The sequence below is a fragment of the Squalius cephalus genome (assembly GCF_949319135.1).
Source record: "Squalius cephalus genome assembly, chromosome: 20".
Classification (NCBI taxonomy): Eukaryota; Metazoa; Chordata; class Actinopteri; order Cypriniformes; family Leuciscidae; genus Squalius; species Squalius cephalus.
The window spans coordinates 10,886,873-10,913,755 of NC_137141.1; the positions used below are offsets into that span (position 1 = coordinate 10,886,873).

Sequence of the window (26,883 nt, forward strand, 5' to 3'; positions counted from 1 at the left end):
TGCTCACAGGGGTGCAGTACTCCACCATGGGATAGCTGAGATGATGGTCCTTGGTAATCCTTCCCGAGAAAAAACACATCTGACACACGTTGTAGTTGAAATGCTTTAGACTTCGATACCTAAAGGACAAACAGATGTTCCACACTGATTTCATCCTCAGGCAGTTTAGCTCTCAGGGACAATGTGTAGCAAGAGACCATTGCCTAGTGCCTCTTTAAATAGGCACCACTATACAGTATGTCAAAATAGCTTAAATGGGTGCCATGGTACCATTGGTATAATGATAGTACACTTCAAATTGGTAAACAGTATCGCATTTAGTTCTCTTTTGCTAGCCTAGAAATCTAGACGCACCCTAGCGGCAGCAAAATGTATTTTGCAGCCAGGGTAGTCTAGCAACTCTCCGTTGACTTTCAGAGCTGTAAAAACCTAAACAGAGTTGACAGAGTTGCGACGGTTCCCTGCTACTTGAAAACAAAGAAGAGTTGCTGCTGCTGGCGAACAGTCTTTCAAATCGGCTTTGGCCGCGACTCTGGAGGACTTGGAGTTAAGTTTTTCTTAGAGAAAAGAGCAAATAACGGCACTTAAGTCATTCTTAAAAAAGGAAGATGTGTTCGTAGTTTTGCCGGCCAGATATGGAAAAAGTTGAATCTATCAACTAACGTTAGCTCCGCTGTTGGGAAAACGCTCTGGTTGGTTGAAGCGCTGTCCTATTGCGTGCAGAGCAAATTTGAAAGACAGCCGTTTATCCCGCCCCTCGGATTGAGCCGTGTCTAGAGTTGCCAGGCTACTCTTTTGCAGCATTTTTTTTTAGTTTGAATGGCTTAAAATCTCTTGAATGTTTAAACTTACAAGACTTTAAAAATGGGAGATTAGTTTTAGGGGGGTTGAGATGACAGATAGGGGGGATGAATCCCCCCCTAAAAAAAACAATGTTTTGTTAAGAATATTCAGATATGCCATCAGTGCCTCTTGACTGACACTATCAGACGAGAACAAAACTTGACCTGAAGTGGCTTGGATTGTAACACTATTGTCTTACTGAAATGAATCAACAGTGAACTGACTTGAGCTGAATAATGACAGTATTGTCTTCTGTAGAGCTGCGTTGGAGAGAGAAATGATTTTGTTTCATAACTGATTAACTTTGCAACGTTGCCACTGCTATTAAAATAAATCGAATCAACAATGACCTAAATTTAGCTGTATAAATGACACTATTGTCTTTTGTAGAGCTGCTCATACAGCTGAAATTGAATTTGTTTCATAATTGAAGAATTATGCAACATTAATACTTTTATTTTCCCGTTTACTGTAAAGCTTCTCTGAAACAATCTGTATAGTATTATAAATACATGTGACTTGACTTGTGGCACAAGTAAGACACAAACTGGTGAACCATTGCTTATTATTTTACATTACTTGTTTTTTCCAACAATAAAAGCACAAATCACAGGTTTTTTGGGATGAGAACTGTTAGATATGATATGCATGACAGCTCAATTGAGGGAGAAAAAGTGCAACCATGTTGGCAATTATGCTTCATATTATTATTATTACATTTTTATATTATTTATTTTAATAATGTTTATTTTATTTATCTAATTGTCATGTTTATTTAATGTTTAATGCTAAAAATAATGAAATCACAAATATCAGGGTTTTAAACTGTTCCATTTGTTCCATTTCCATAAAGATGATAATAAAAAATAAAAAAAAAAGAGTAAAAATAATAGTAATATAATATATAGCTAAAATAATATTTAGCTTGACCTTCTGATGTGGACGAACAACATTATCTGAAGGTTATGCACCTCTTTTGCTCAAGAAGAAAAAGAAAGTTTCCAACCCTATTTAGTCCATGCACAGCAGTGGCACAACTCCGCCCTTCCACCCTAAAACAAATTTCACCATTATTCACTTTTGTTTTACCTGAAGCCCACCATGGGACACTCTTTACAGATGTTACATCTGGCCTGGTGTTTGGCCGTTTCTGCGGCGGCGACTCTGTGAAGTACAGGCAACCACACCATGGACTGCGGCTCCAGATGCATCCAGTCCACGAACTGTTGCAGCTCGATGACATCATCACGGCCCACCTGAAACCCACCAGCACAGACAAACCCCTCATTCATTACTGCAATGCACTGCATTATGGAGCTGTCTGAGTCTAAAAGCACTCCGATGGTCTATTTATCATTTCAGAAGCGTATTCATCTACAACCGAAAACCTATAATATCCCATCACAACCTTATTAGCCCGTGGGCATGGGATCCATTAGTAATTTTGAAGTGAAGCAAATGGGGCCAATTGTGGTCATTTGTGTCTCCCCCATGGCATTAAAACTGCTACGACTGTTATGAATCAATTACAGCAGGCCAGTTAAGGCAAGACTATCAAGAGTCTTGCATTGCATGGAACATTAAATGAAAAGAGCTCCACTGTGACTCGAGTAAAAGAGTGAAGTATTGGAGGCCCCGTCCAGGGTGGCTTTCAGGAGAGCTGAACGGATTTATAAATACTCCATTATACCAGCGGATGTGGTTCACATCATAAAGCACACCATCATGTGATATTATGGGAATGCATGCACACAAATCAAGTGGATTTCATTTAAATATCTCTCAGCAGCTTGTGCATCAGCTGTCACACCGACCGCTAACCGTCTGAAAGTGGCGGTGTAAATCCCCGGGCACGCCTGCCACTCTTATAACAGAGCTCATCATTTATTTATATGTCAAAACTCACTGATGTGTAATGATGAGCCCCTATACCCACATAAACAAGTCTGAGCATCCGTTCAGCAGCTCCCTTTAGGAATGTGTAATGTCCCACACACCTGAATTATGTATCATAGAATCTCGTTCATTTGATTTGCATTAATACACCTTTTTGTTAAAGATTGACATTTATTAATGCATGCATTCATTTTTTTTTTGTTTGTTTGTTTGTTTGTTTTTTTGCTATGTTTATATTATAAGGTTCAAAAGAATAAATTTGACCAAATTATGGACATCACCCAGAGGAACATCTAATTGATCAGATGCTTCTCACAGATTTATACTGAAAATATGTTTGTTTATGCTTTCTTAGCACTTATTCACTGGTTACAGGCATCCCATTTCAGCCTAAAACAAATGTGGCTAAATGGAGATCATTTGGCTTCGGAAGATATTGATAAGAAATATATGAGTTCATATTGAGATCTCTGTTTTTCAAGTGCACTTATTTTGAAACATTGTTGACATCTCTTCAGAAATATTTTTTTCTAAAACTATTAAAACATTTTTTGCTAACTGACAAAGCTTAAATAGAATACAAATATTAGATGGAAAAACTTCTAAAAGATAATAAGAAATTAGATGACTGAAATAAGTTTAAATTGAAGCACTACAATTCTGCAATTAAATAAAAGCTAAAACATAACAAATTAAAAGTAAATTAATTCAGTTATACTAAAAAAAAACTAGGAAAAATTACAAAAGCACATGACCTAAAAAAAAACTAGGAAAAATTACAAAAGCACATGACCTAATTACTAAAAATTAAACTAAAATTCAAAAATAAATAAATGCTATACGTATTGTGCTTTTCTGATATCGCCTTTCATGTAGTGTGTAATTTACTGTAGCTGTAAAAGGTCTGCAAAGTTTCAATGATCAAAGTGCAAGACAAATGGAGTTATTGTTTTCCAAAAGAAAGAACAGATTCTGAACAGCCTGAAATGAGTCGTCAGTAATTCAAGTCTTACTTCCTGCACGAACATACATATGTTTGTAACACATTTGCGTAATGCCAGCCTATAGTCTTTATTGACACAGTAAAACTGTTAACGTTACTGTTCCTATCACTGTGTGTATCAAGCGCTAAGGAAGCCTCTAGAGCTTGAATTCAGAAATGGTAATAGGCGTTTAATTTCCTGTAAGCGACCAATCACAACAAACTGAGCCATCTGACCAATCAGATCACAGGAGGCTCTCGAAAAGGAAGGGTTTAGAGAGACTGAATCCTTTATTGGACCATTTCAGACACTGTGAGAAAAGAGGTGATGCTGCAATGTATATTTTGAGAAAATTGTGTGTGGGGGGGGGGGGGTATTTTGGATGCATGTAAACCTATTGTAGGAGACCTCCAAAACAAAATTAGGAACCTTTAAAACAGCCTAATAGGGGCACTTTAATAAAACTGGTTCTCAGGAGAAAAATCTGGCTCACAAATCTCCATTTCACCTCGATTCAATCTCATTGCTGTCTAGGATTAACAACTGATATAAAAAGAGAATTAAAACAACTGATATAAAAAGATCTCATAATCCCGGTCTGTAGCCGACAGGCAGTGTTAACCCACATATTGAAAGCAGCTCCGGACACTGGGCTCCATGTTACTCCCTCCGAACGCAGCCGCCTCCCCGAGCTGATGTGGGATTCGGATGCCGTTGTGTAGCAGTAATGCCAGCTGCCTCTGGTTACAGATCCCTGCAGCGCTGGCCACCTGAGCGAACAGATCTGTGGAGGACAACACCAGCAAAACTCAAAGAACATCACATTATGGGACTAGGAGGGTAAGTGGGTAAGGTTTCAGACATAAGATCCAATTTATGTCCAGTTTGTTATCCAATTTGAAAGAAAGAAGCCAGTGTCTCATTTATAAATGGAGAATTAACAAAACATATAGAATACATATTTAATATCAAAATACTTGCATTTGTACTTGTCCTTTATGGGTCCTTTTGAAAGAGAAAACAAGCCGATCTTAATAGACAGCACTTGAACTTTTCCGCTTCTTCCACTATTAACAGAAAACAGAGACATTGATGTACCACAGAAATTACACACGTATTATCTTTTGAATGTCAGGTAAATATCTTGGTGAGTAACAACCACAGGTAGTGGTTATGTCTTTACTAAACAGTTTTGTGTCAGCTTGTCTTCTTGGCAAAAAATACAATTATTGCTGTAGGACTGCAAAAGAATTTAACATAAAACATTCAAATAAAAAATGTATGAGAGCCACCATTAAGGAGGAGATTAACTGCAATAGTTAAGAGGTCACGGGATTATTGGTTTTTTTTTATGAGAATATTTACGGTCAATTTAGTCAGACATATTATTAGATACAAATATAAAACCAAGAGGAAAGCTTTTTTCAGAACTATGGACACAACTGCAAGGTCTTACTTTTAAACATAAAACCAAATAAACTTTTATGAAAAAAATACTCATGCTTATGTGTAGGTCTACTAATGCTGTCATTCTTTCAAATAAATATCACTTAATTTACTTCTCTTAACAAATGGCAGATATTTTGTTATTTAATGCGACATTCATAAATTTTTAAGTGTGACTAAATACGTTTATGGCCACTCTATTGAAGATAAGACCCATACCAACCTGTCATAGACTTTCAGAAGCCAGTTGAGACACAGATCCACACACAGAGGGACATTAACCAGATCCGGATGCACCTGCTGAAGTTCGTGGTAGATTGCGCAGAGACAGTTCACGATGCCTGGAATCTCCAGTAGCTGCTCATTATGAGTGAGTTTGTGTTGATCAAAGACGCTCTGGGCTCTGCTGAGCTCCAAAAGATCCACTGAAACAGACAGACGGTATTCACGTACGATTTCATCTCCACTCATTTCTGTGTCCACAATGAATTCCATTCAGTGTATTTTAATGAAAGTCACCAGAGCGTAACTCATCCGTTGGCGTGTAATGAAAATTCCCTGGTGAAAAGGCAGCAAAAAAATTATATTTCTTATCGGCATTCATCAGATTTGCAACCAATTATACGTTTCAACAACTACCCTTTCTCAACATTTCCCACATCCAAAGATATGAAGCAAAACGCAGCTGCTGTCTTTTACCAAAAATACTATCCAACCAACCTGACTGCAGGCTATTTCTGATCAGCTTGTTATTGTAAGGCCCGCCCAAGCGGCCCTTATAGAGTTTCCAATAGAGCGGGGGAAGGATACCTGTGCGTTCTGTCTTTTCAGTGTGGCTGAAAGTAGTTTAATTCCAATTAAACTTTTATCTGACTCCATTTTATCTCAACCTCAAATTAGGTTGGAATGCCAATTAATTATTGACCATTATAATAATCTATCAGATACCAATGCCGCTCACGGTCTCACGCTGACCATTCTTTTACAAGGATCCCATGGTCACAAACTCTGGTTGTTTCAACCCAAATTTGGGTCAAATATGGACAAACCCAACCATTGGGTTAAAAATGTAACCCAATGGTTGAGTTTGTCCATATTTGACCCAAATTTATGGCTAATACTATTTAATAGGCCGTCCATGCTTGCCATTATTTATATCCCAGACAACAATATAGTGTCGGATCTGGTACATCTGGATTCAACGCGTACCAGATATGGGCCGACACAATGTTGCTGTCTGGGATAGTTCCGTTTAGCCTCCTACAGTCATCTATATAACAACTTAAAGCTCAAACAATAATCAGAGGTTATGGCTAGTACTATGAAGTAATGTCACCACATGCTGGCAATTATTTCAATAGTATTTTTGTCTAGCCCCCTATAGTTAATAATATAACAAATAGAATAAAGCTGAGACAATAACCAGAGGTTATGGTTTGTACCATGAAATATGCCACCCCATGCTTGCTATTATTTCAGTAGTATTTTTTTCTAGCCCCCCTATAGTGAATGCAGCTGAATAACAACTACTAAAGCCAAGCAGTTAGTGATCTCAGCATGTGGAGAGACGAGAGAGGGAAGAGGGGGTGAAAGGAAGGAAATGAAGATAAAGATAGTACACATGTGTGAAAGACTTGCGTCTAGGTTGAGGATGCTAATGTTGATGAGAGAGTGTTAATGCTAGTTTCCAGAAAAGTCCTTTGTTTTCTCAGAGAGTAGCCCTTCTCTGAGTCCAGACTTGGCTTCAGCCTTGCATCAGCAGGTTTCCTGCTGGCTCTAATGCTTTCCAAAATCCTACTGCGATTTGAAGATCAAAGACTCATACAGTAGTTAGTGTACCGTAAACGTCCTAATAGTGCCTGGCAAAATTAGCAGAGAGAGATCAAGATTTCATGATTAAAATTGCTGTTTTTCAGCAAAAGACTGAATCTGTTTTTTGAAATCTGTTTTTTCCCCCTTTGTATTTCCTCCAGTCATTTCGAGTGTACAGTGAAGAGAGATTTGCACTGACAGAGATTTGCAATGCAGTGATAAATGTCCCCAAAAATATGGTATTGCAATGGTGCAAAATCCCCCACAGAAGTACCATGATTTTGTTAGTGAAGTAATAAGTATAAGACATAAATGATAAGGTATCGTATCACTCACAGCAGAGGGCCTTCTGTAGCCTGCGGCTCTTCATAGCCGTGCGGTAAGCGGAGAAACGCACATGACTCAGGTCAGCTGCACAGAGCGTAAAACATTACGGTGAAGTAGGAAAGTTCACTAGAAAGTTTTCTTTTCAAACAAATACTGAGCAATATATCATGTGAGAAATCTGCATACTGAACAGTTTGTACTTATATAAAGTAGTGAGCTACACAGAGAGGATGACAGAACACTTGACATTGATTGACAGGTGAAAGGACAGACCCATTGACTGAAATAGTTGGCTCATCTTTGGATGATCCCACGAGGTGGTCTGCTGCTCATGACTGAAACATAATTAATCATCAACATCAATTCCCTGGTTTGGATTCTGTCAAATGGAAGCATGAAAATGATATAAAGATTTGGATTTTTGTTCTCAAATGCATTTGAAGGAGATCACATTAATTCAAACATTCATTTGTCAATGAACACTATGTGGAATTAGTAACTATACACAACCGTGCAAAGGTTTGGGGTCAGTACAATTTTTTTAATACTTTTATTCAGCAAGGATGCATGACATTGATCAAAAGTGACAGTAAAGACATTTATAATGTTACAAAATATTTCTATTTCAAATAAATTTGTATTCATCAAGAATCCTGATTTTGGTTTTTTTTGTGTTTTTTTTAGAATGATTTCAGAAGGATCATGAACCACACTGAAGATGAATGCTGAAAATTCAGCTTTGCATCACAGGAATAAATCACATTTTAAAATATATTCAAATAGAAAACCATTTTTTAATCTATATTTAGTAATAATATTTAATTCATATTTCACAAAAGTAATGTTTTTACTGTAGTTTGCAGTATGCAGCCTTGGTGAGCATAAGAGACTTCTTTAAAAACATTTTTTTTTTTAAATTACACACCCCAAACTTTTGAATGGTAAGTTGGAAGACCTGGTTAATGTAATACATTTTAGAAAGGGTGACTGTGCAACTAGATTTGTGGACTAACTTTATTCTGATGCAAAACTGAACACATGGGAAATCACATTAAGTGCATGAAGTGTCATAGCGGAGATGAGAATGTATGAAGCAAAACTCACTTGATATAATAAGGGACGCCATTATGAAAAACAGCTCTCTGCCACGGGAACTGAACGGAAACTGGTTGGGGAGACAAGGTTTCAAAGATAAAGCCATGAATAACTTCCAAACTATACAGTTTTATATTGTATATTGGAAAAAAATGAAATGGTATTTGAGACAAATTGGGGTTTCCCCACTTTTTGGCCAATTTTATGGCTTGTTCAGCTGGTTGAAGCTGACTTGATAAGGATTTTTATTTTTTTAGGAATTGTGTTCCAAAAGACCAATTTCTAGCCAGTGAAATACTTCAGAGTTGAGTATAACTAATGTAAACTACCATTCAAATGTTTGAGGTCAGCAAGATTTGTTCATGATTTTGAAAGACGTCTCTTATGCTCACCAAGGCTGCATTTAAAAAAATCTAAAATAGAGTAAAACAGTAATATTGTGAAATATTATTACATTTTTAAATAATTTATTCCTGTGATGCAAATTTTCAGCACCATTGCTCCAGTCTTCAGTGTCACATGATCCTTAAGAAATCATTCTAATATGCAGATTTGCATTTCTTATTAATTATCAATGTTGAAAACAGATTTGCTGCTTAATATTTTTGTGGAAAAGGTGAACTTTTTTTTCTCAGGATTCTTTGAGGAATAGAAAGTTCAAAAGAACAGCCTTAATGTAAAATTCTTCTGATCAGTTTAATGTATGCTTACTGATTTGAAGTCTGACTGGCCCCAAACTTTTGAATGGTGAATTTTTCTAAAACACATTCCGCCCAACTTACCAGACAAGAAATCATGGGACAAATGTCTCCTATCCATTTGAGTGCATTGCAACTGCCGTTGCTGATTACCCATAGTCCCCTGATAAGATATTGAAAAAGAAAAATGTTCTCAAACAATCAAGATTGAACGATTTTGACTACAACAGATGGCAAGATAAAAATTGATGCCTAACATCTTACTGTGCTGTCAGACCATAATGCACAGAAATAGACCCCCCCAAGACCCCAACCGAGACATAATAGTAGCTTAGATCAGAGGGAAATTACAGAGCTTTAAAGGCTTTTCATCCAAAGAGAAGACTAAGCAGGGGGCAGTCTGGAGAAAAATAAAGACATTGTTCTGGAAATATGAGAAAGACGTCTCTGGTACTTCACTTCTGAAATGACCAGACGCTCATTATCCAACATGCCTGTCTTCAAGAGCCTGTGGAGACACATCTCTGCCAAAATATAATGAGTGTCCTTTTGTTCTTATGTGATGCCACAATGCCACATCCCAAAAGCACAAATGGTGCAACTCTTTCAGTTATATTAATATAACTATTACATCAAATCCCAAGATGCTCACTTGGGGTGACAAATATTGTTGTTTGAGCTCCAAAAATGAGTTAGCTAGCAGCTGTCTGACTGTGGTTTGATGGGGAGCATTGGTGAAACAAGGCTCAAGAGTGTCATTGGGTCGGTAGCAGATTAATTATCTATGTTCTCCAGCTTCCCTAGTCGATATGGAAGGTCAATATTTTTGCCCACAGGATCCTCAAAACAACATGACAGTCACACACTCGTCAAGCCTCGGGATAAAGGGAGCAATCAAAAACAAACTGGGCTCCGCGTGGTCTGAGTGATCCTAAAGCGAGATTAAGAATAATCAATTCTTCAAGGTCAATGCTGGGGTTTGAACGCATCTTACAGGTCAGTGAAGGATGCCAGCTTGTTCAAATTGGCATATTTGTAACGATTATTAGGGCCAGTAAAAAATATTTTAAATCTGAAGACTAAAAAAATCTACAAATTCTAACTTGAATGTGCAAATGACAGAGATAACCACATTTCAGTGTTAGTAATCTAAAACTGAAACTAAAACCATTTCAAAAAAACATTTTCGTTACTTGAAATAAAATAACCTTTAACTGAAATAAAATAAAATATATAAAAAAACTTACATCTACTTTATATCAGCTAGTTTCTCAACATTTCTCATTTTAATGTTGTTTAACTTGATGTACTACAATAACTGAAACTAAAATAAAAATGAATAAAGAAACTATAAAAAAATACTAAAGCACAAACTAAAATTTAAATGAAATCGGTAAAAATAAAAACTTACAATACAAACTATATTAGTATCTCAATAATATTCAAATAACACTGGTACATTTTTAATTACAGTGGATCCATACAACTTCAAGTTAACAATGTATTCCAGATGGTGTCATGCACATGCACATCTGACCAATAAGTCCACCTTGACCCATGATGTTTGTCGTTGTGTGACCAATAGGTGGCATGGAGGCAAGTTCCACATGTATAAAACTCAATCTGACCTGGCAAGATTCAGTCAAACAGATGCATGTACTAACATGATAGGTCTTGTTAACTTATTTATTGAAATGCCCTTGTAATGCCAAATCTGTACCAGACTTCTGCCTTATTCCATTCAAGGCTAAACTTACATCAAATATTTCATATTTGGTTATCACATGAGATATGAGACATGAGGGATGAGCTACCTGTGACATAGCCAAGTGTATAATAGAGTTCTGATGATATGAAGGTCAAACTGGAATAAACTGAAGACCAGACAGTGAACGTGCTAACATCTGTAGTGCAAGAGTAAAGAGTGCATTTTCACCCTTCTCTCAATAGACACTGATAATAATATAAAATACTCTCAAATAGACGCATACCTAATCCTAAATAAAAGACACCTTGCATATTATATCATGTCATAAAAAAATAATAACAGAGTTTATAAAAAAGAGTTCCTAATAAAGAGTAATAAGAAAAATATACAAATTCTGGCTTATACCGAAATGTGATAATTTTATGTTATGGTAAATAACTATCAAGTTGGTCAATAATATAAATCACCACTGTTTTGCCTGTTTTTAAAACAAATTTAGTCTAGAATTTTATTTTCGAAACAATTCTGAAACCTGGAATAGAAAAAGTATAGGCTACTTGTTTTAGAACTAAATTTATTAGTTAACATAATTCTGAAGCATTTATTAATCTTAGTTAATGTTATTGTCACCGGTTGTTGCAGAAGAAGGCACGAAGATGAAGAATAAGTTCCAACACAAAGTTTAATAATACTATTCCAACAGGTAGGCGTACAGGCAGTAGCTAAACACAACAGTAACCGGACACAGAATGAAAGGAAGGTACAACTTAAGTAGTGAATACAAACGAGTTAATTAATCATACACAGCTGATACAAAAGACTTCATAATGACATAAACCATGACAACCAAGGAGTGGCGGGAAAATGAACAAAGGGAGACAGAAACTAGTGAATGCAAACTGAAAATCCATGATAACTAATCAAACTGAACAAAATTGTGACAGTTTCTTTCAACAATTACTAATACATTGTTAAAATCAAAAGTTGTAACTGTCAATGTTATTTAATGGACATGATCTGACATGAATAGTATTTTAGTAGTAATGTCAACAAATGTAAACACTGTAACACATGAATTGATCAATGTTAGTTCATTTGATTTATTGTATTAGCTAATGGGGCCTTATTGTACACGAATACTGTAATTTATCTATTTGAACTCACAATATTTTCCTCGTTCTCCAGCACACAGTTGACCATGCTGCGTTCCTCACAGTGGCAGTTTTCATTCTCCATCTCAAGATGGCTGAGCTCCAGTTGGTTCATGGCATCCTGGAGGTCCTGAAGTTTCCCCAGAGCCCAGTCGACCTGGTGCTGCCAGCTGGCGGCCTGAGCACTGAACCGCTCCCAGTGCTGCTGAACCTCAAAGGCCTGATCCTGAACCGCTTGAGCCAGCTGACGAATCTTCTCTTCCTGTGCTGTCTCTGCTGGAAGTTAAAATCAGCTTTCAGTCAAATGACCTCAAACGAGATGTTCTTTGTCATCATTTACAGTGATTATTTCTCCCACAGTAAGAATAACAATATTTTGCGATCTGTGGGTAAAGACTTTCTGCATATAATGACACTGATATTAAACTGAGGTATATGAATATGTGGCATCCTTAACATTATCACAGTGACACTCCAGCCACTTAAAAGTAATTTAAGCTACAATTAGAACTGCAGCGCAAACACATCACTGTCACATTTATATTGCATTTAACTGCAATCTGATGTAAACAAAAACTCTGTGCTATCTCTTATAGCTTTGGAAAGTCCGATTCATCCTAACCGGTCCTCTCTCTTATATGTAACTTTGGAAAGTCCGATTTAGTCTGAGTACTGAGTCAGTTTGTCCTAACTGGTCCTCTCATATAGCTTTGAAAACTCAGATCTAGTCTAGTGAATCAGTTTGTCCTAATCGGTCCGCTCTCTGCTTTGGAAAGTTCGATTCTTTTCAGGAAATTAGTTTGTTCGAATGGTTCTTGTAAACATTTCGGTTATTAACGTAACCTTGGTTCCCTGGGATAACGGAAACGTTCCCTTTTCATATGGTTCACATGCATTGCATCAGTTGCTGAGGCTTTGGGGAACCTAATCCAATAGCGCCGTGTTACGAGCAGAGAACGGAAGACCCGTCAAGGTTAAGGGCCCTTAACAGGCTTTCATCGACCAAAACTAGAGTGTAGATACCTGGAGGCAAAGCAAGAATTCGCCAATATAGTTTGGCTCTGGCCTACAAGGCCAGAGCCAGAGAATATGTGCTGCATGGAGATAGAACAGGTATAGTGTAGTTTAATTATGGTTAAAACTTATGTTTTAATCTTGCTTTTATCCACTAGCACAAGCCTGTTGTAGTGCACCCCGATTTAGAAATCGGGGGTGCCAAATGATGGCCAAAATTTTACTGATTCGTTTTTTGAAGAGTTGCTTACGAGGCATTCTTGTCGCCACCTTAGGGACATAGCCATGCCTCTGGCTAAGTCAAGTCAAGTCACTTTTATTTATATAGCGCTTTTTACAATACAAAAAGGACAACCTTACAGTCGTTTGGCCCAAACTCAAGCCAGGATGCACTCACCAAGAGTGCCTGCAGGTTGCCAACTCGCTTGATCTCCTGCTAAAGCCAGCAGGAGAGCGGTCTTAAGCAAAAGGGGCTGCAGCATGGCCGTCTGTAGCAGCTTGAAGAGTTTTGGAGAGCCAAGAGGACTGTGGACAGGTCCCCAGGTCGGAACCATGTGGTGGTGAGGCAGATTCTGCCTTCTAGCCCCCCAAGGGAATTTCACTATTAAGCTGTTCCTTCCAACCGCCTGGCCAGCGATAGGGGTGGGGTATGCTACAATAGTTGTCACATATACTTTGAACATGGATGGGGTGCGCCCCTCATCCAGCAACCCCTGCAGGAAGGACAAGTTTGATGCAACGTCACAAGATAAAGGGTCTACGTTCTGGGCTGCACACCAGGCGGATAAGACAGACAACAAGGACAATTGGAAGGTGGTCCGGCTGTAGCGGACCAGAAAGAACGAGGCAGATCTCTGGCGGGGAGCTTGCTGGCGGTGCCCCGGCTTTAGGAACCACTCGTCAAGGCAGCTGCGGGCGGGCTCTTCTGGGGCTGACCACTCCACTCCAGCCTTGGTAAGGACAAGGATAAGTTTGCGTCCAGACCAGGACTGACATCACGTGGCTCCCTAGGCAGCAGAGGGCGGAGTCTGACCAATACTCTGCATTAGAAACTGCCAATGACATGGTGTCAGTGGCAAATTCCATCTCAGAACCCCCAAAAGAGACCAAGCTGCTTGCACCAGATGAGGGGCGCCGGTCTTCGCAGGAGAAGAGAACCAGGGAATCCTCTCGCTGTGGGGATTGTAAGGCACCCGGGATTGGGGCCGATGTGAGCTCACTTGATCCCACTTGATCCCACTTGCTCAGCCCTGCAACTCCACTGTTTCTTCCTCCGAGAGGAAGAGAACGAGGGAGCGCGAGGGGCGGGATTGCTTTTTTGGAATCGCAGATCTTGGATGAAAGCGGTCCACAAGCGCAGCGAGGCGAGACTCATGCTCTTGCAATGAGAGCAGTACATCTTGATGAGCACGGCCTCAGCATGGGTGTGGCCCAGGCAGGCGATGCACTCAGAGTGCTCATCCGAGAGGTGCAGGGGTGCCCTTCATGTGCCACACTAGTGGGGTGACATTTTGGAGCAAATGCAGCAGAAAGTATGCTCTTTTAGATTGGAATTTGCTCATTTAGTCTCGCCTGTATAGCCGCAGAGGAGAAGCGCTGTCTCTCAGCTGCAGTGCTGTCAGCATCATCACTCTGCTGCTGGGACTCTTCCATGGCAAGCAAGCAAAAAGGCTTCTCGTGATTTTCGTCTTCTTCTTCAGAACCAGCAAGGAGATGATCTTCGCACTTGAATGAGAAAGATTCTGATGAAATGGCATTCAGTGCCGTCTTATATAGGCAAATTGTCCCGCCCATTTGGGCACCCTGAAATTCCATTTGTTTGTGTAAGTGTAAAGATGCAATTCAGGATTCAGCATTTCAGAGAAAAGGACGCTTACGCAATGCGTGTGAACCAGGCGCGTAGCCAGTAATGTACAGTAAAGTAGCCGCTCACATTACTCACTGGCCCGCCCAGGCAAGTTTGATCAAAATACATTTTTAGTTTATTTTTATTATTCAAATGTATTTAAGAAAATATATTAATATAAACCTGATTTATTGTTGACTGGTGTGTGTGTTTAATTTGTTTTCCGAATAAAATGGAACTGTTGAAGCAAGTTGTAGAAAGCCTCCCTCCGGAACGTAATTGGTTGCTATGGTTGCTAGGGGTTCCGACAGGAAGACTCTCTGGGCGGCGGGCTCTGACGGCCTTTAGCCAGCTAACTTTGCTAGCTGCTTTTTAGCCAAAAAGTTCTTTGAAAAAGAACTCTGTGACTCTTTGGACTATGATGAGATCATTTCTGTTTTCAACACTAAACCCAGGCACTTGCGTCTTGTTTTGTAGAATGAAAACAACAAAGGTAGGCCTGTTGTTTAACTAATTTCCTTAATTTTTGCCCGTCAAGTGATTTAAGGCGAGACACGGCAGGCAAAAACATCGGGGTTTTTTTCACTGGTCAATTTTGAGATATTTTACTACATTTTGTCTATTTGCGTCTGTAGATTTATCCTAAATTCAACAAAAGTTGGCGGTCTAAATTAATATGCTGCTCCGCGATCGCTGCTAGCATCCTGTCATCACAAATACCATTGAAAAGTTCTCTCTCTCCTGTACAATGCTGTCGGATCCAAAAATTTCCTTTAATTAGCAACCAATCGTGAAAGTACAATGGGGCATTTAACTCTAAAAGCGAAATCTCATTGGCTGATGTCAGTTTCTTACAACATGATTCGTTCAGATGCATCACGTGATGTGCTCTGACATTTTGATGTGTGTTTTTGACTGTTTTTGACTGGGGTTCTGTTCAGTTGAAGGCCATAAATGCTGTGTTATAAGTTTTGATGTGTTTTAGGTAGTTTGTATTGTTGTTGCTGATGATTTGATAAGAGATTGTGTCTGTAAATAGTTGTTTCTACTAAAAAAGTATGATTTTTTACATTACAAATCTTTAAATGCCGTTTTCTCAAAATGAGTTTTTTGTCATTCTCCGGTACAAACATCTCAGCCTATGTAGCACCTGTGTACACCAAACTTTCCAGTTATACACTTAGCAGTATTCTGAAGATATTTTCAGAGGGATTTGTTAATAAATCATTCCTGGCCTGATTTATGTGACATTTTAATAAAAAAAATATGGCGAAAATCTATTTTTTAAGGCTATGGACAGTATATTTTGATTTCCTAGGTAATAAAAGCATATATCCTGAAATCCCTCTGAATTTTTTCTTTTTTTTTATCATATGTTCAGATCTATCTACTGAAAATATAGGCCTATGCACAATCGTGCATATTTAATGAGATAATGCCTAATTTGCATAATTAAGCATAACAATTTCAAAAACTTGTAATACATTTTTTTTAATATACTTGTGTAAGTAGTCAACTGAGGAAGTTTTATGGTAATATCTATTATTTTAAAATGTTACCCTATTCACCTGTAGTGTCTCGCTTTAAGTTAGTGGTGTGTTGTGTATAGCTGTATGCCTTATAGGCTAGCCTACTTTGTTTAGTTTAAATTAGTTGCTATTTTTTTGGCACAAAAGCTTAATTTCCACCAGGCTGATTGCATTGTATGTGGTTGATTTAACAGAAATTAGGGAGTGTGTTGTTATTTATTTCAAACCGTGCTCTGCTGATAGTTTTCATTATTTGAATTTCTTTTACTTTTAGCCTACTTTATTTTCGGGTGAACTGTCTTTGCACTGCTGACTAGCCTGAATAAAATAGACAGGTTATTGTCTATGCTGGTTTGTCCAGCCTTTATTGAGCTCTGTTGGTTGAACATGATGATTAGACAGTGCTTTGTTATTGCCTTTGCCGAATATTGCAAAATAAAGGTGTAACTGTTTTTGCAGTTTGTCTTTTCTTTTTTCTACTCTCTAAGGTTTAATTATTATTTAAGTCTTTTTTTTTTCTAGGAAAAACTATAGGCCCACTCACTTTTTCACTGGCCCGCCCAAAATACAATTTCTGCCTATACGCCACTGGTGTGAACCGTATAGAAAGGGAACGAACAGATACCAAAGAGATCCACCTATTCGAGTCTCTACGTGGCATTTCAATTTTATTTTGATAGTTTATCATGCCTTTGCTATATAAATGTTCAATATCATGTCATCCTAATTGGAATTGTTTATTGATTATGTTAGAAAACTATAGTTCCGATTATATTACAAATTATATAATTGATAAGTTAGTTGGTAATAAAGCTATTGTCCCCTTAAGGAGCTCCAATGTACCAATACTTTAAAAAGTACAAAGTACTTGTATGCCAGAGGCATTTGGGGTTATCCAGGACTGAATAGTTTAGTAGTTCATAAAGAATAGACAAAGATTAGTCCTAACCATATTACTGTGGACCAGAGCTTGCTGTGTGTCATTACTGAGGACTCTGATCTTTCCTCTGTGATCAGAGTTACATCCGTACCCTTCAGCACTCTCTCACTTTTCACTTTGTGTCCTATAAGCTTTATTGTCTCCACTGAGCCATTTCAGAGACACATAAATCAAGCAGCAACGACGCTATAGACTAAAACTATGACCTCCAGAAATGAAACGTGTAATAAAAAATTAGTGTTTGAATCCAGGAGACGACCATTTACATCAGAAAGACAATACACATAAAATTTGACACTTGGTGGCATCTTTAATAGAAACAGACAATTGAGGACAAGACAAGACTGCTAGGTGTGATCTATCGCTGCAATAAAGTGTGTTTAACAGTTAGGGTGATGCATTGATAATAATAAGAAATGTTCAGCATATTTTTCTTATGTTCAGCATAAGAAATCAGCATATTAGAATGATTTCTAAAGGATCATGTGACACAACAGTTATTTTTAAATTGTACAAATATTTTACAGTATTACTGTTTTTAGAGTATTTTTGATCAAATAAATGCAGTCTTGGTGAGCGTAAGAGTCTTCTTTAAAAAAAAAACATTGGTAACACTTTACAATAAGGTTCATTAGCTAACATTAGTTAACTACCTTAGTTAACGTGAACTAAGAATGAACAATACTTCTACAGCATTTATTAATCTTAGTTCATATTAATTTCAACATTTGCTACGTTATTAAAATCAAAGGTTCTTAACATTAGTTAATGCACTGTGAACTAACATGAACAAACAATGAACAGCTGGATTATTATTAACTAACATTAACAAAAATTTTAAAATAGTGTAACAAATGTATTGTTAGTTCATGTTAGAAATTAGCTAATGTTAACTAATGAACCTTACTGTAAAGTGTTACCAAAACATTTTTTTAAATCTTGCAGACCCCAAACTTTTGAACAGTAGTGTACAGTACAAGCGTGAATAGGCCTATTGAGCATCTCATGTTGTATAAAACAAATATATATATAAAAAAACATGCATAAAAATAAATAAATATCACAAATAAGATAGGAGGAGACCTTAATTATCTCTCATACACAGCAATTTGAGTAAATACATTTTTGTTGAAGTCTCCTGCTTCTCAGATGTTTCTCCTAAGAAAAAGATATACATTTTACATCTGCACCCTCCAGAGTTTCAGAGGGGATCTCAACAATGTCTCAAACTTATCAAAATATCTGCTGAGCCTGTAACACCAAAGCCTGCAATCAAAAGATTTTAATATGAACTCTTCAATATGGAATTTCTTATCAAATTTTCCCAATACAAAAATGATCTGAGCTTTTTTTGATATGAAACATAACTGAGAACTTCTCTGCTATAAATGAAAAACCTTTAAAAAAACAAAACAAAATGTTCCTCTTGGAGGATTCAAAACAGTCAAAGACAGTCTCTCACCTGCAGCCGTCTCTGCACTTCTCTGGACCTCCATTGTTGTAGGTTGGACAGCCAGAGACAGACACACCTGACTCAGAGTGCCGTCTGCATCCTGTCCAATCAACTCTCTGTGCAAGGCCTGTGTCGAACAGCTCATTAAAGATGCAGAGGTCTGACATTTAAACTAAATGTAGACATTCATTACATCTCATTCTGAACACATCAGAGGGGGTGAAATTGGAGATATAATTACTCGAAAAGCAATCAGAAAACAAAGCAGAAACCCAAACATTAGCTGGGCTGAAAGTGACAAATTGTGGAACAAAATTGTTGAAACAGAGAGAAGACGTGTTGTGGTCGATATCAGAAGGAAAACGTTTGATTAATTCTGCATGGATTTAACTGATGAAGCAAGATAATATCATCAAATCACAAATGAGCCACCGACTATAATAATGAGATAAAAATGAATATGGGGAAAATGAGGTGCAGACTGGCAGACAAAGTTTTTTTTTTTTTTCTCTGTAAAATACTGATTAATTCAATGGTTATATATAAAATAATACTTCATTATGTTATTCACAGCTATAAATATCTGAGTTCTGTTTGTGAAGACAGCTTTACTGCAACTGATGTAAATAATGCAATGTTTTAATGCAATAAATGCAATAAACTGCAATGATAAAACATCTAGGACATCAATAATTCAGCAGTGCAATAACAAATAAAATCAATTCACAGCTTCTGCTTGAGGGAAAAGTAATCAAGGGGTTTAATTATTTTGTATTGTATCTTATTATACACAATATCTGAGGACTGGAAGACGCCTGTTTAAAAGGGCAATGTAATCAGTGCATGTGGGTAGGAGGTGCTGGTACAAAGTGGTAAATTATAAAACATTATGTATAAAAAATAATACAACATCACTCATAATGGACTGTAAGTGCTGAACTCTCCTTCTACTGAGATGTAATGGTCCTTGCAATCAGAAGCTGTGAACATGCACGCAGTGTGACTGACCGTATAGTAGCCTTGCTGCTGCAGTAAAGTATGAACGTCCTCTCCCACCGGCCTTTGCCGTGTCAGCTCCTCATCTTTCAGCTTTACACACAACCAAAGCTCTTCAAGGATGTCTATAAGTCCGGTCCATTTCTCTGCACCGGCCTCCAAACACTCTCTAAGAGCACATGACAATTTGAAGGGAAATTCAGGACGTTATGTTCTGTTTTCGAGATATCTGTTTGTTTGTTTTGTTTGTATTGCTGGATATATTGCACAGACCTTCTGGGGGCTATATGAATGTGGTCCACATCTCTGAACTTATCAAGCTCTTGTGCCTTGGTATTTGGGATCTGACCTCTCAAAGCCCTTTTAGAAAGATCAGTCTGGGTATCAACATCTGTCTGAATGTCCTGAGGAGACATAACAGCATGCAGAAGTTAAAACTGCACCAATTCAAATGAATCTCAATGGACTCTGATTGAGTGATCTTCTCCTTGTTCTGTCCCCTATAAATAGAATTAAATTGATAGCACTGCTTCAATAGCTGTTGAATGAGACTAATGAAGGAAGACAAAATCTGGAAAATGAGTGACAAACAATCCAAAACCTCTGTGGTTGACAGAACACACCAACTTGCAAAATAAAGTATTACCTCAAACAGCAGACATCTCACTTGCCTTTAGCAGTCTGCTGTAATTCCTACCTATAAAACTTTCATTTATGGTGGCAGTCGCCTTTAAGCCTCCACAGACATATACTGACTGGTTGGTTTATATCAGAGGAAATGTAGCTCTCTTGTTTGGGGCTGCAGTGATGATATACAACCAAAGAAAGACATCAAGCAGAGACATAACAGACAGTCTTTGCTTATTATGCTGGAACCCATTAAAATGCCAATACCGTTATCTATACTGCTAATAAGTGGAACTGGGAAAGATAAAACAAAATGACATTTGCCATCATTATTACTGCCAAAGATGTTTTAAAAAATGATCATAATCTTGTGTGCTCTTCGCACACATTATAAAGAGGTTGTGATAAAAATAAATTTACACAAGTATAATAAAATAATTCAAAAGTTTGGGCTGCTGGATAAAAAAAATACACTGCAATTTCCTTGGTTCAACATAACTGAATCATCAACGTTTTTCACATCAACGACTTCACCAAATTATTGATCATTCACCAAATTATTTATGAGCAGGACAACAATGACACAGCAAATGAAGAAGCAATCTGATGTGAAACTGAGCAATAACAAAAACCGTAAAAAATCACAGACTTATTTTAACCAGGAAAGCCTGTAAGCCTGCTCTGATCACACCGTCTGAGCATGGAACAAAGCATATAGTTTTTTCTGGATGTTAGGACAATAAACTGAACAACTCCATAACATAGTGTAAAGTGGATAGATACACTGTAAACCCTAAAAAGTTGCCTACATTTTTTTAAGTTAACAAACAACCAAATTAAGTTAGAAGAACTTACATTTTTTTATTTCGTACTACACAAATGTTAATTGCAATTTAATTGAAATGCTGACTAAACTAACTCATACGGTTTGGTTGCATAAATATATTAACTTTCAGATTTAGCGGATACCCAGCATAAAGGGTGAAAATTCTGTCATCATTTACTCACCCTAATGTCGTTCCAAACACGTAACACTTACGTTCATCTTCGAAACACAAATTAAGATATTTTAATGAAATCTGAGAGATTTCTGTCCCCCCGTTGACAGTCCATGCAACTACCACTTTGTCGCATAAAAAAGTGAATAAAGAGATCGTACAACTAATCCATATTAATAGAGCAGAGTCCAAGTTTCCTGAAGAGACACAATCACTTTATATAATGAACAGATTTTTGAGATAAGCAGTAAAGGTTTGCTTGCTTTTAGTCTGAGAAATAACAGATTGGCTCCCTTGTGGTGAGGAAGACATTAAGAAGAGGTTAATGTTCTTGCCATCTCATAGATATGGCGCCAACTGCAGTTTGTGCATAATACAACATTTCTCCGGAAAAAAAAAATAGAAGAATGGTACAACTCAGACTAGAGGAACTTTTACCAGGATGGCTGAGTGGCATGTTTCCTGCTGAAATATGTGCATTGTGAAAGTATGATAAAATGAAATACATTAGGAAAAATGTAGATAAAGTATGCCAAAATATTGCAGAGTTTGCGCTTTTATTTTAATTTTTATTTTTTAATGTTTAAGTGCAAAGTGCATCGTCTGCACTTGTCTTAATCTATGTTCTTAGATTTAACACAAGCAGCAGCTTTATAAAGTACAAATCTAATAATCTACAATAAGAGCATGCTTAAAAAGTTGTATGTCCCATTCCAAATCTCTGAAATGAGTAATGAAACTTGGCTTAGAACATCTTTCAGATAAGCAGTAAAGTGTGTTTGCTATTAGTCTGGAAAATCAGAGATTGGCACATTGTTTTAAGACATCAAGAAGTTCATAAATATCAATACATTATTGTTTCTGGCATCTCAGATACGACGTCAACTGCGTCCTTGCATGATGCAACATCTTGCTGAGAAGCAAAGATATCAAAGCTTAACACTTGACATGGATGGCCAAACAGTAAAGGTGTGTGGGACTTAAAATCCAATGGACACATGTCCTTGTTGGTTCAAACCCCACTCCTGGTAGAACTTCATGCCCTTTAAACATAATGCAATATATAAGTGTTCCACGCACTTTGGTAGAAAATGTAGATGTAAACAACAAGTAACAACTTTGTTAAGTGGCCTATTAAATCATTAACAAGCTTATATGTTTACACGACAAGGTACTAAAAAGTTTTCCTTTTCAGTTTTGAAACAACGTTGTTTAAACGATCCCCGTTCACACGGATTCACGAAAACGACAAATCATGCCAGGCCAGTAGTTGGCGATGTCACTTCGTAAAGAAACACTACGCGCCTATAGACTAAACGTGTAATATGCATGCACATGACCTCCCTGTTTTCCGAAAACTTTTTATGTTTTTTGGCCTTTCATTAACACAACAGTAGGGGGTCTGAAAACACAAACTTTTGAAAACGAGTTCCAGAGTGCAGGTTTTTGAAAACGATACCATTCTCGTTCAATGTAAACTACAAAAACGTGAATTTGTGAAAACAGTGAAATGTTTTTGTTATTTAAAGGGCGCATTTGTAATATGTGCCTATATAGGTCGGTGCACAACGCGCGTACACTCTAAATCAGGGTTCTCCAATCTCGGTCCTGGAGGGCCGCTGTCTTGCAGAGTTTAGCTCCAACCAGCTCCAACACACCTGTTTGAAAGTTTCTAGTATGCCTAGTGAGACCTTGATTAGCTGGTTCAGGTGTGTTTAATTGGGGTTTGGGGCTAAACTCTGCAGGACATCGGCCCTCCAGGACCGAGATTGGTGAACCCTCCTCTAAATCAACTAAATCTATTTACACAATTTAAGGTTGTTTGAGCCACATCACCACCAGGATGGCCGAGTGGTTAAGGCGTTGGACTTAAGATCCAATGGACAAATGTCCTCGTGGGTTCGAACCCCACTCCTGGTAGACCTTTATACATAATGCAATATACAGATCCACGAAAATGACTAAGGTCTTATGCATGCCATGCAGTTGGCAATGTAACTTTGTAGAGAAACACGGCATACTACCTAGTTTAAAAAAGGCTGCTCTGCGAATAGATGTGGTCATTTGAAGCAAAGAAACAACTGAATCAATTTCCTCAATTTGAGGTAATTGAATTTCTACATCTACCAGGATGGCCGAGTGGTTAAGGCGTTGGACTTAAGATCCAATGGACAAATGTCCTCGTGGGTTCGAACCCCACTCCTGGTAGAACTTTATAACCTCTAAACATAATGCAATATACAGATCCATGAAAATGGCTAAGAACGCTAATGCATGCCAGGCAGTTGGCAATGTAACTTTGTAAAGAAACATGCTACCTAGTTTAAAAAAAAAGGCTGCTCTGTGTCTAGATGTGGTCATTTGAAACAACTTAATCATTTCCAATTTGAGGTAATTTAATTCCCACATCCACCAGGATGGCTGAGTGGTTAAGGCGTTGGATTAAAGATCCAATGGACAAAAGTCCTCTTCAAACCCCACTCCTGGTAATGATCCTGGTGATTTTAAAAAAGCTTATGCAAAAGCACACCTTTCGTGAATTTGTTATGCAAATTTCTTGATATTCATGAAAAATACAGTGCTTTGGGATTGTACCAGTAGGCTACCAGAGAATAAACAACTGTGCAAGATTCCTGAAACAGCTTTTTTTCAACCTGAGTTTAGCCCCATGTTACTCATGCCTCTTTTTGCAATATCTTAATGTTAAAACTTGGTTATTGTAATTTTCTTTCCTTGTGGTGCTACTGAACCTCCCAAAACATCACTGACTATCTGCGACCCCAAATACACATCACAAACAGATCTGAATAAAATGCAACTCCAAACGAAGTCATTTTATACAAAGCATTCTTTTACCTTGCACAGTTTCTGGTAACGTGGTGACGTGACAGACATTCTTTGGATGTGCTGTAGAAAAAGCATCACTTTCTGCAGTGAAGATCTCACCATAGCCATTATCTTCAGACTGCTGGGCTTGTGTAAGATTCTCATCCTATAGGATTGCCACTCGTAATGTTTGCACAGTTAGCACATCATCTAGGCTTTGAAAGTGCATCCAAATGCTCCAACAGCCTGTCCAACCACTTATGAGGTCATTTGCAAGTGTGAAGAAGAGAATACAGCTCTCCAAAGCAGCAAACAAAGCCAGCACAAAGATCCGACCCAAGAGATGTCCTGTCTTCAGGCTTGTACTTTAATCTTCAAAGGGATACTGAACAATGAAGAGAGGAGTGATTCAGAACCATGAAAACTGAAAGTTGAGCTACGGTGAAAAGGCTTGTTTTCTTGTCAGCAAAAACTCCCTGTCTGGATGAGACGATGCTGAGCGAGAGAACCAGACTCTGAGTGAGTGGCAGAGAGAAAGAGAGAGAGAGATTTAGGGAGAGCACACAGTATAATACACAAAACAAGATTGCATGATACAGTCTTATTCAATCCAAATTAAATATTTTTTCATTTTAAATTTTATGAAATAAACATTGCATGGATTTCAGAAGGTCTTATTTGATTTGTCTCGTTTTACAGAATGAGAATGATTCATTTTGAGCTTCACGGGAAGCAATAACATCTGACTGTCTGATCAAAGTCATTTTATTTGATAAAGTGACCTAGAAAAATGTCTTGGCTTCTTTAGTGATGATTATGAATTACACAGGCATATTCAACTATTGGAGAAGCAACAGTTGTATTAAATAAATCTGGACTCTGAACTAAAAGATGGCTGAATATGTGGTAAATCAATAACACATTTAGGTGATTAATAAATTAATAAACTTTAATAAAAGTTTTAAGCCTACACAACTGTTCTGCAAGAGAACCGTACCACTTTTAATATTTGCTAAATGTTGTCTATTTGAGTAGTCTTAGCACCATATTTTAGATTAATTTTGCACTTATGTGACCAGGATGGCCGAGTGGTTAAGGCGTTGGACTTAAGATCCAATGGACAAATGTCCTCGTGGGTTCAAACCCCACTCCTGGTAGAAGCATGCTAAATTTAGCTAGACTACTTCGATGTTTACAGGTTTGTGTTGCTGTCAGTAAACAGGTTTCTGAGAGGTGGTCCTGAAACCAACAAACTAAGGTTATGTTTTCACTACAATGATTTAATTAAAAAAGAAAAGTTTTTCCTTTGCGGTTTTCACGTACAGACGACAATGTTGTCGAAACTATCCACAAAAACAATTAAAATGCTGTATTATGCTGCCAGGCCAGTATAGGTAGCGATGTCTACATCTAGGAGACACTACGCGCCTATAGACTGAAGTTGAACATGTAATACACATGCGCATGACGTCACTGTTTTCACAAATTCACGTTTTTGTAGTTTACATGGTCGTATACATGGTCTCTTTTCAAAAACATGCACTTTGAAATCTGTTTTCAAAAGTTTTTTTTTTATCTAGTAATTTTTTTATGTAAGTTTACATTTGTGCCAACAATGAGTCGACTGCTTTGGGCTTTAAACTATATCCTTGTCCTTGTCCTTGTCTACAGTCATTGCCTACTCGTTCAGATAAATTTGTATAAGTTGTATATAGGTATACAGTAAATAGGACAGGCATAAAATAACCTTTAATTCGATTTTCGCATTGTCGGAACAAAAACAGGATACGGTAAATATGCAGTTTCCCAGGTTACCACAGAAACTATTCTAAAGCCCTATTCGCACGGGATTAGTATTACCTGGCGACCTCTAGTAATTTGTAATAATTGCGGAGGTTGTCTGTGATCTTAATCCCGTGCGAATCGGCCATGTCTGTAATTTGTAAAGTAAAAATTCCCCCGCAAATGACCTACCATATTTCGGCGAACACCGAGGTCCTGTGATAATATTAGTCCCGTGCGAATCGGCATCTCTGTGATTTAACAGGGTGTATATAATTTTTTCAAGGTTTTTGTTTCTTGTGCGCTTTTTTATCCATCTTTCGTGAAGAATGGAGGCTGTGTTGGAGTGTTCTGATAGTATTTTGGGTGCTAGGGGTCATATCGCTATACACCATGATACGATACAACTATACAATTAGCAGAAAGAGAAAGCTGAAAACCATGATTAGATGGAGATGAATGACTTATACATAGGCGTAATTTGCGGGTGGGACATGATCCCCACCACTTTTGAAACATCTCGCGGCATGTACGAATGTACCAATACAAATAAATAAAACATCTCCAGTTAACTAGCAGAGCATTCATTTAGTTCGTTTGTAAGAGGCGATCTAGCGCTGAAATGTGTTTTTTAAATCAAGTGATCAAAGTGCTCGTTGCCGCTGCGATCAGTGGCGCGGATACTATATCTCTTGTGGCTCGCGTCTTCACTCGGACGCGCGCTTCAATCCGTTGTGGAGACTCTCTATTCGTCCCGGTGAAATTACAAAACAAAATGCATACAAACGTATGCTTGCTTGATATACAACCACTGATAAACATAATAAGTTTTGATGAGAAAAAACAAAAAAAACCTATACGAGTGTGGATTAGAACCCAGAACCTGACACGCTTGGCAAAAGTTCTACCACTA

The 26,883-nt window shown here is 37.7% G+C and overlaps 1 protein-coding gene across 1 annotated transcript in view; it reads right to left on the bottom strand.

The window, feature by feature from the left end:
- Positions 1 to 24,703, bottom strand: part of LOC307148508 (utrophin-like) — a 57,247-nt gene extending 32,544 nt beyond the window's left edge. The window contains exons 1-14 of the mRNA XM_079854118.1: positions 24,219 to 24,703; positions 20,011 to 20,141; positions 19,750 to 19,906; positions 18,751 to 18,868; positions 11,973 to 12,235; positions 9,185 to 9,263; positions 8,412 to 8,472; positions 7,581 to 7,642; positions 7,317 to 7,391; positions 5,392 to 5,593; positions 4,704 to 4,789; positions 4,349 to 4,506; positions 1,933 to 2,099; positions 8 to 119 (exon numbers count right to left, since the gene is read on the bottom strand). Coding sequence (XP_079710244.1) covers positions 8 to 119; positions 1,933 to 2,099; positions 4,349 to 4,506; positions 4,704 to 4,789; positions 5,392 to 5,593; positions 7,317 to 7,391; positions 7,581 to 7,642; positions 8,412 to 8,472; positions 9,185 to 9,263; positions 11,973 to 12,235; positions 18,751 to 18,868; positions 19,750 to 19,906; positions 20,011 to 20,141; positions 24,219 to 24,353 — 1,806 coding nt within the window. The 5' untranslated portion in view covers positions 24,354 to 24,703. The remainder of the gene's footprint in view (positions 1 to 7; positions 120 to 1,932; positions 2,100 to 4,348; positions 4,507 to 4,703; positions 4,790 to 5,391; positions 5,594 to 7,316; positions 7,392 to 7,580; positions 7,643 to 8,411; positions 8,473 to 9,184; positions 9,264 to 11,972; positions 12,236 to 18,750; positions 18,869 to 19,749; positions 19,907 to 20,010; positions 20,142 to 24,218) is intronic.
- Positions 24,704 to 26,883: the final 2,180 nt, after the last annotated feature.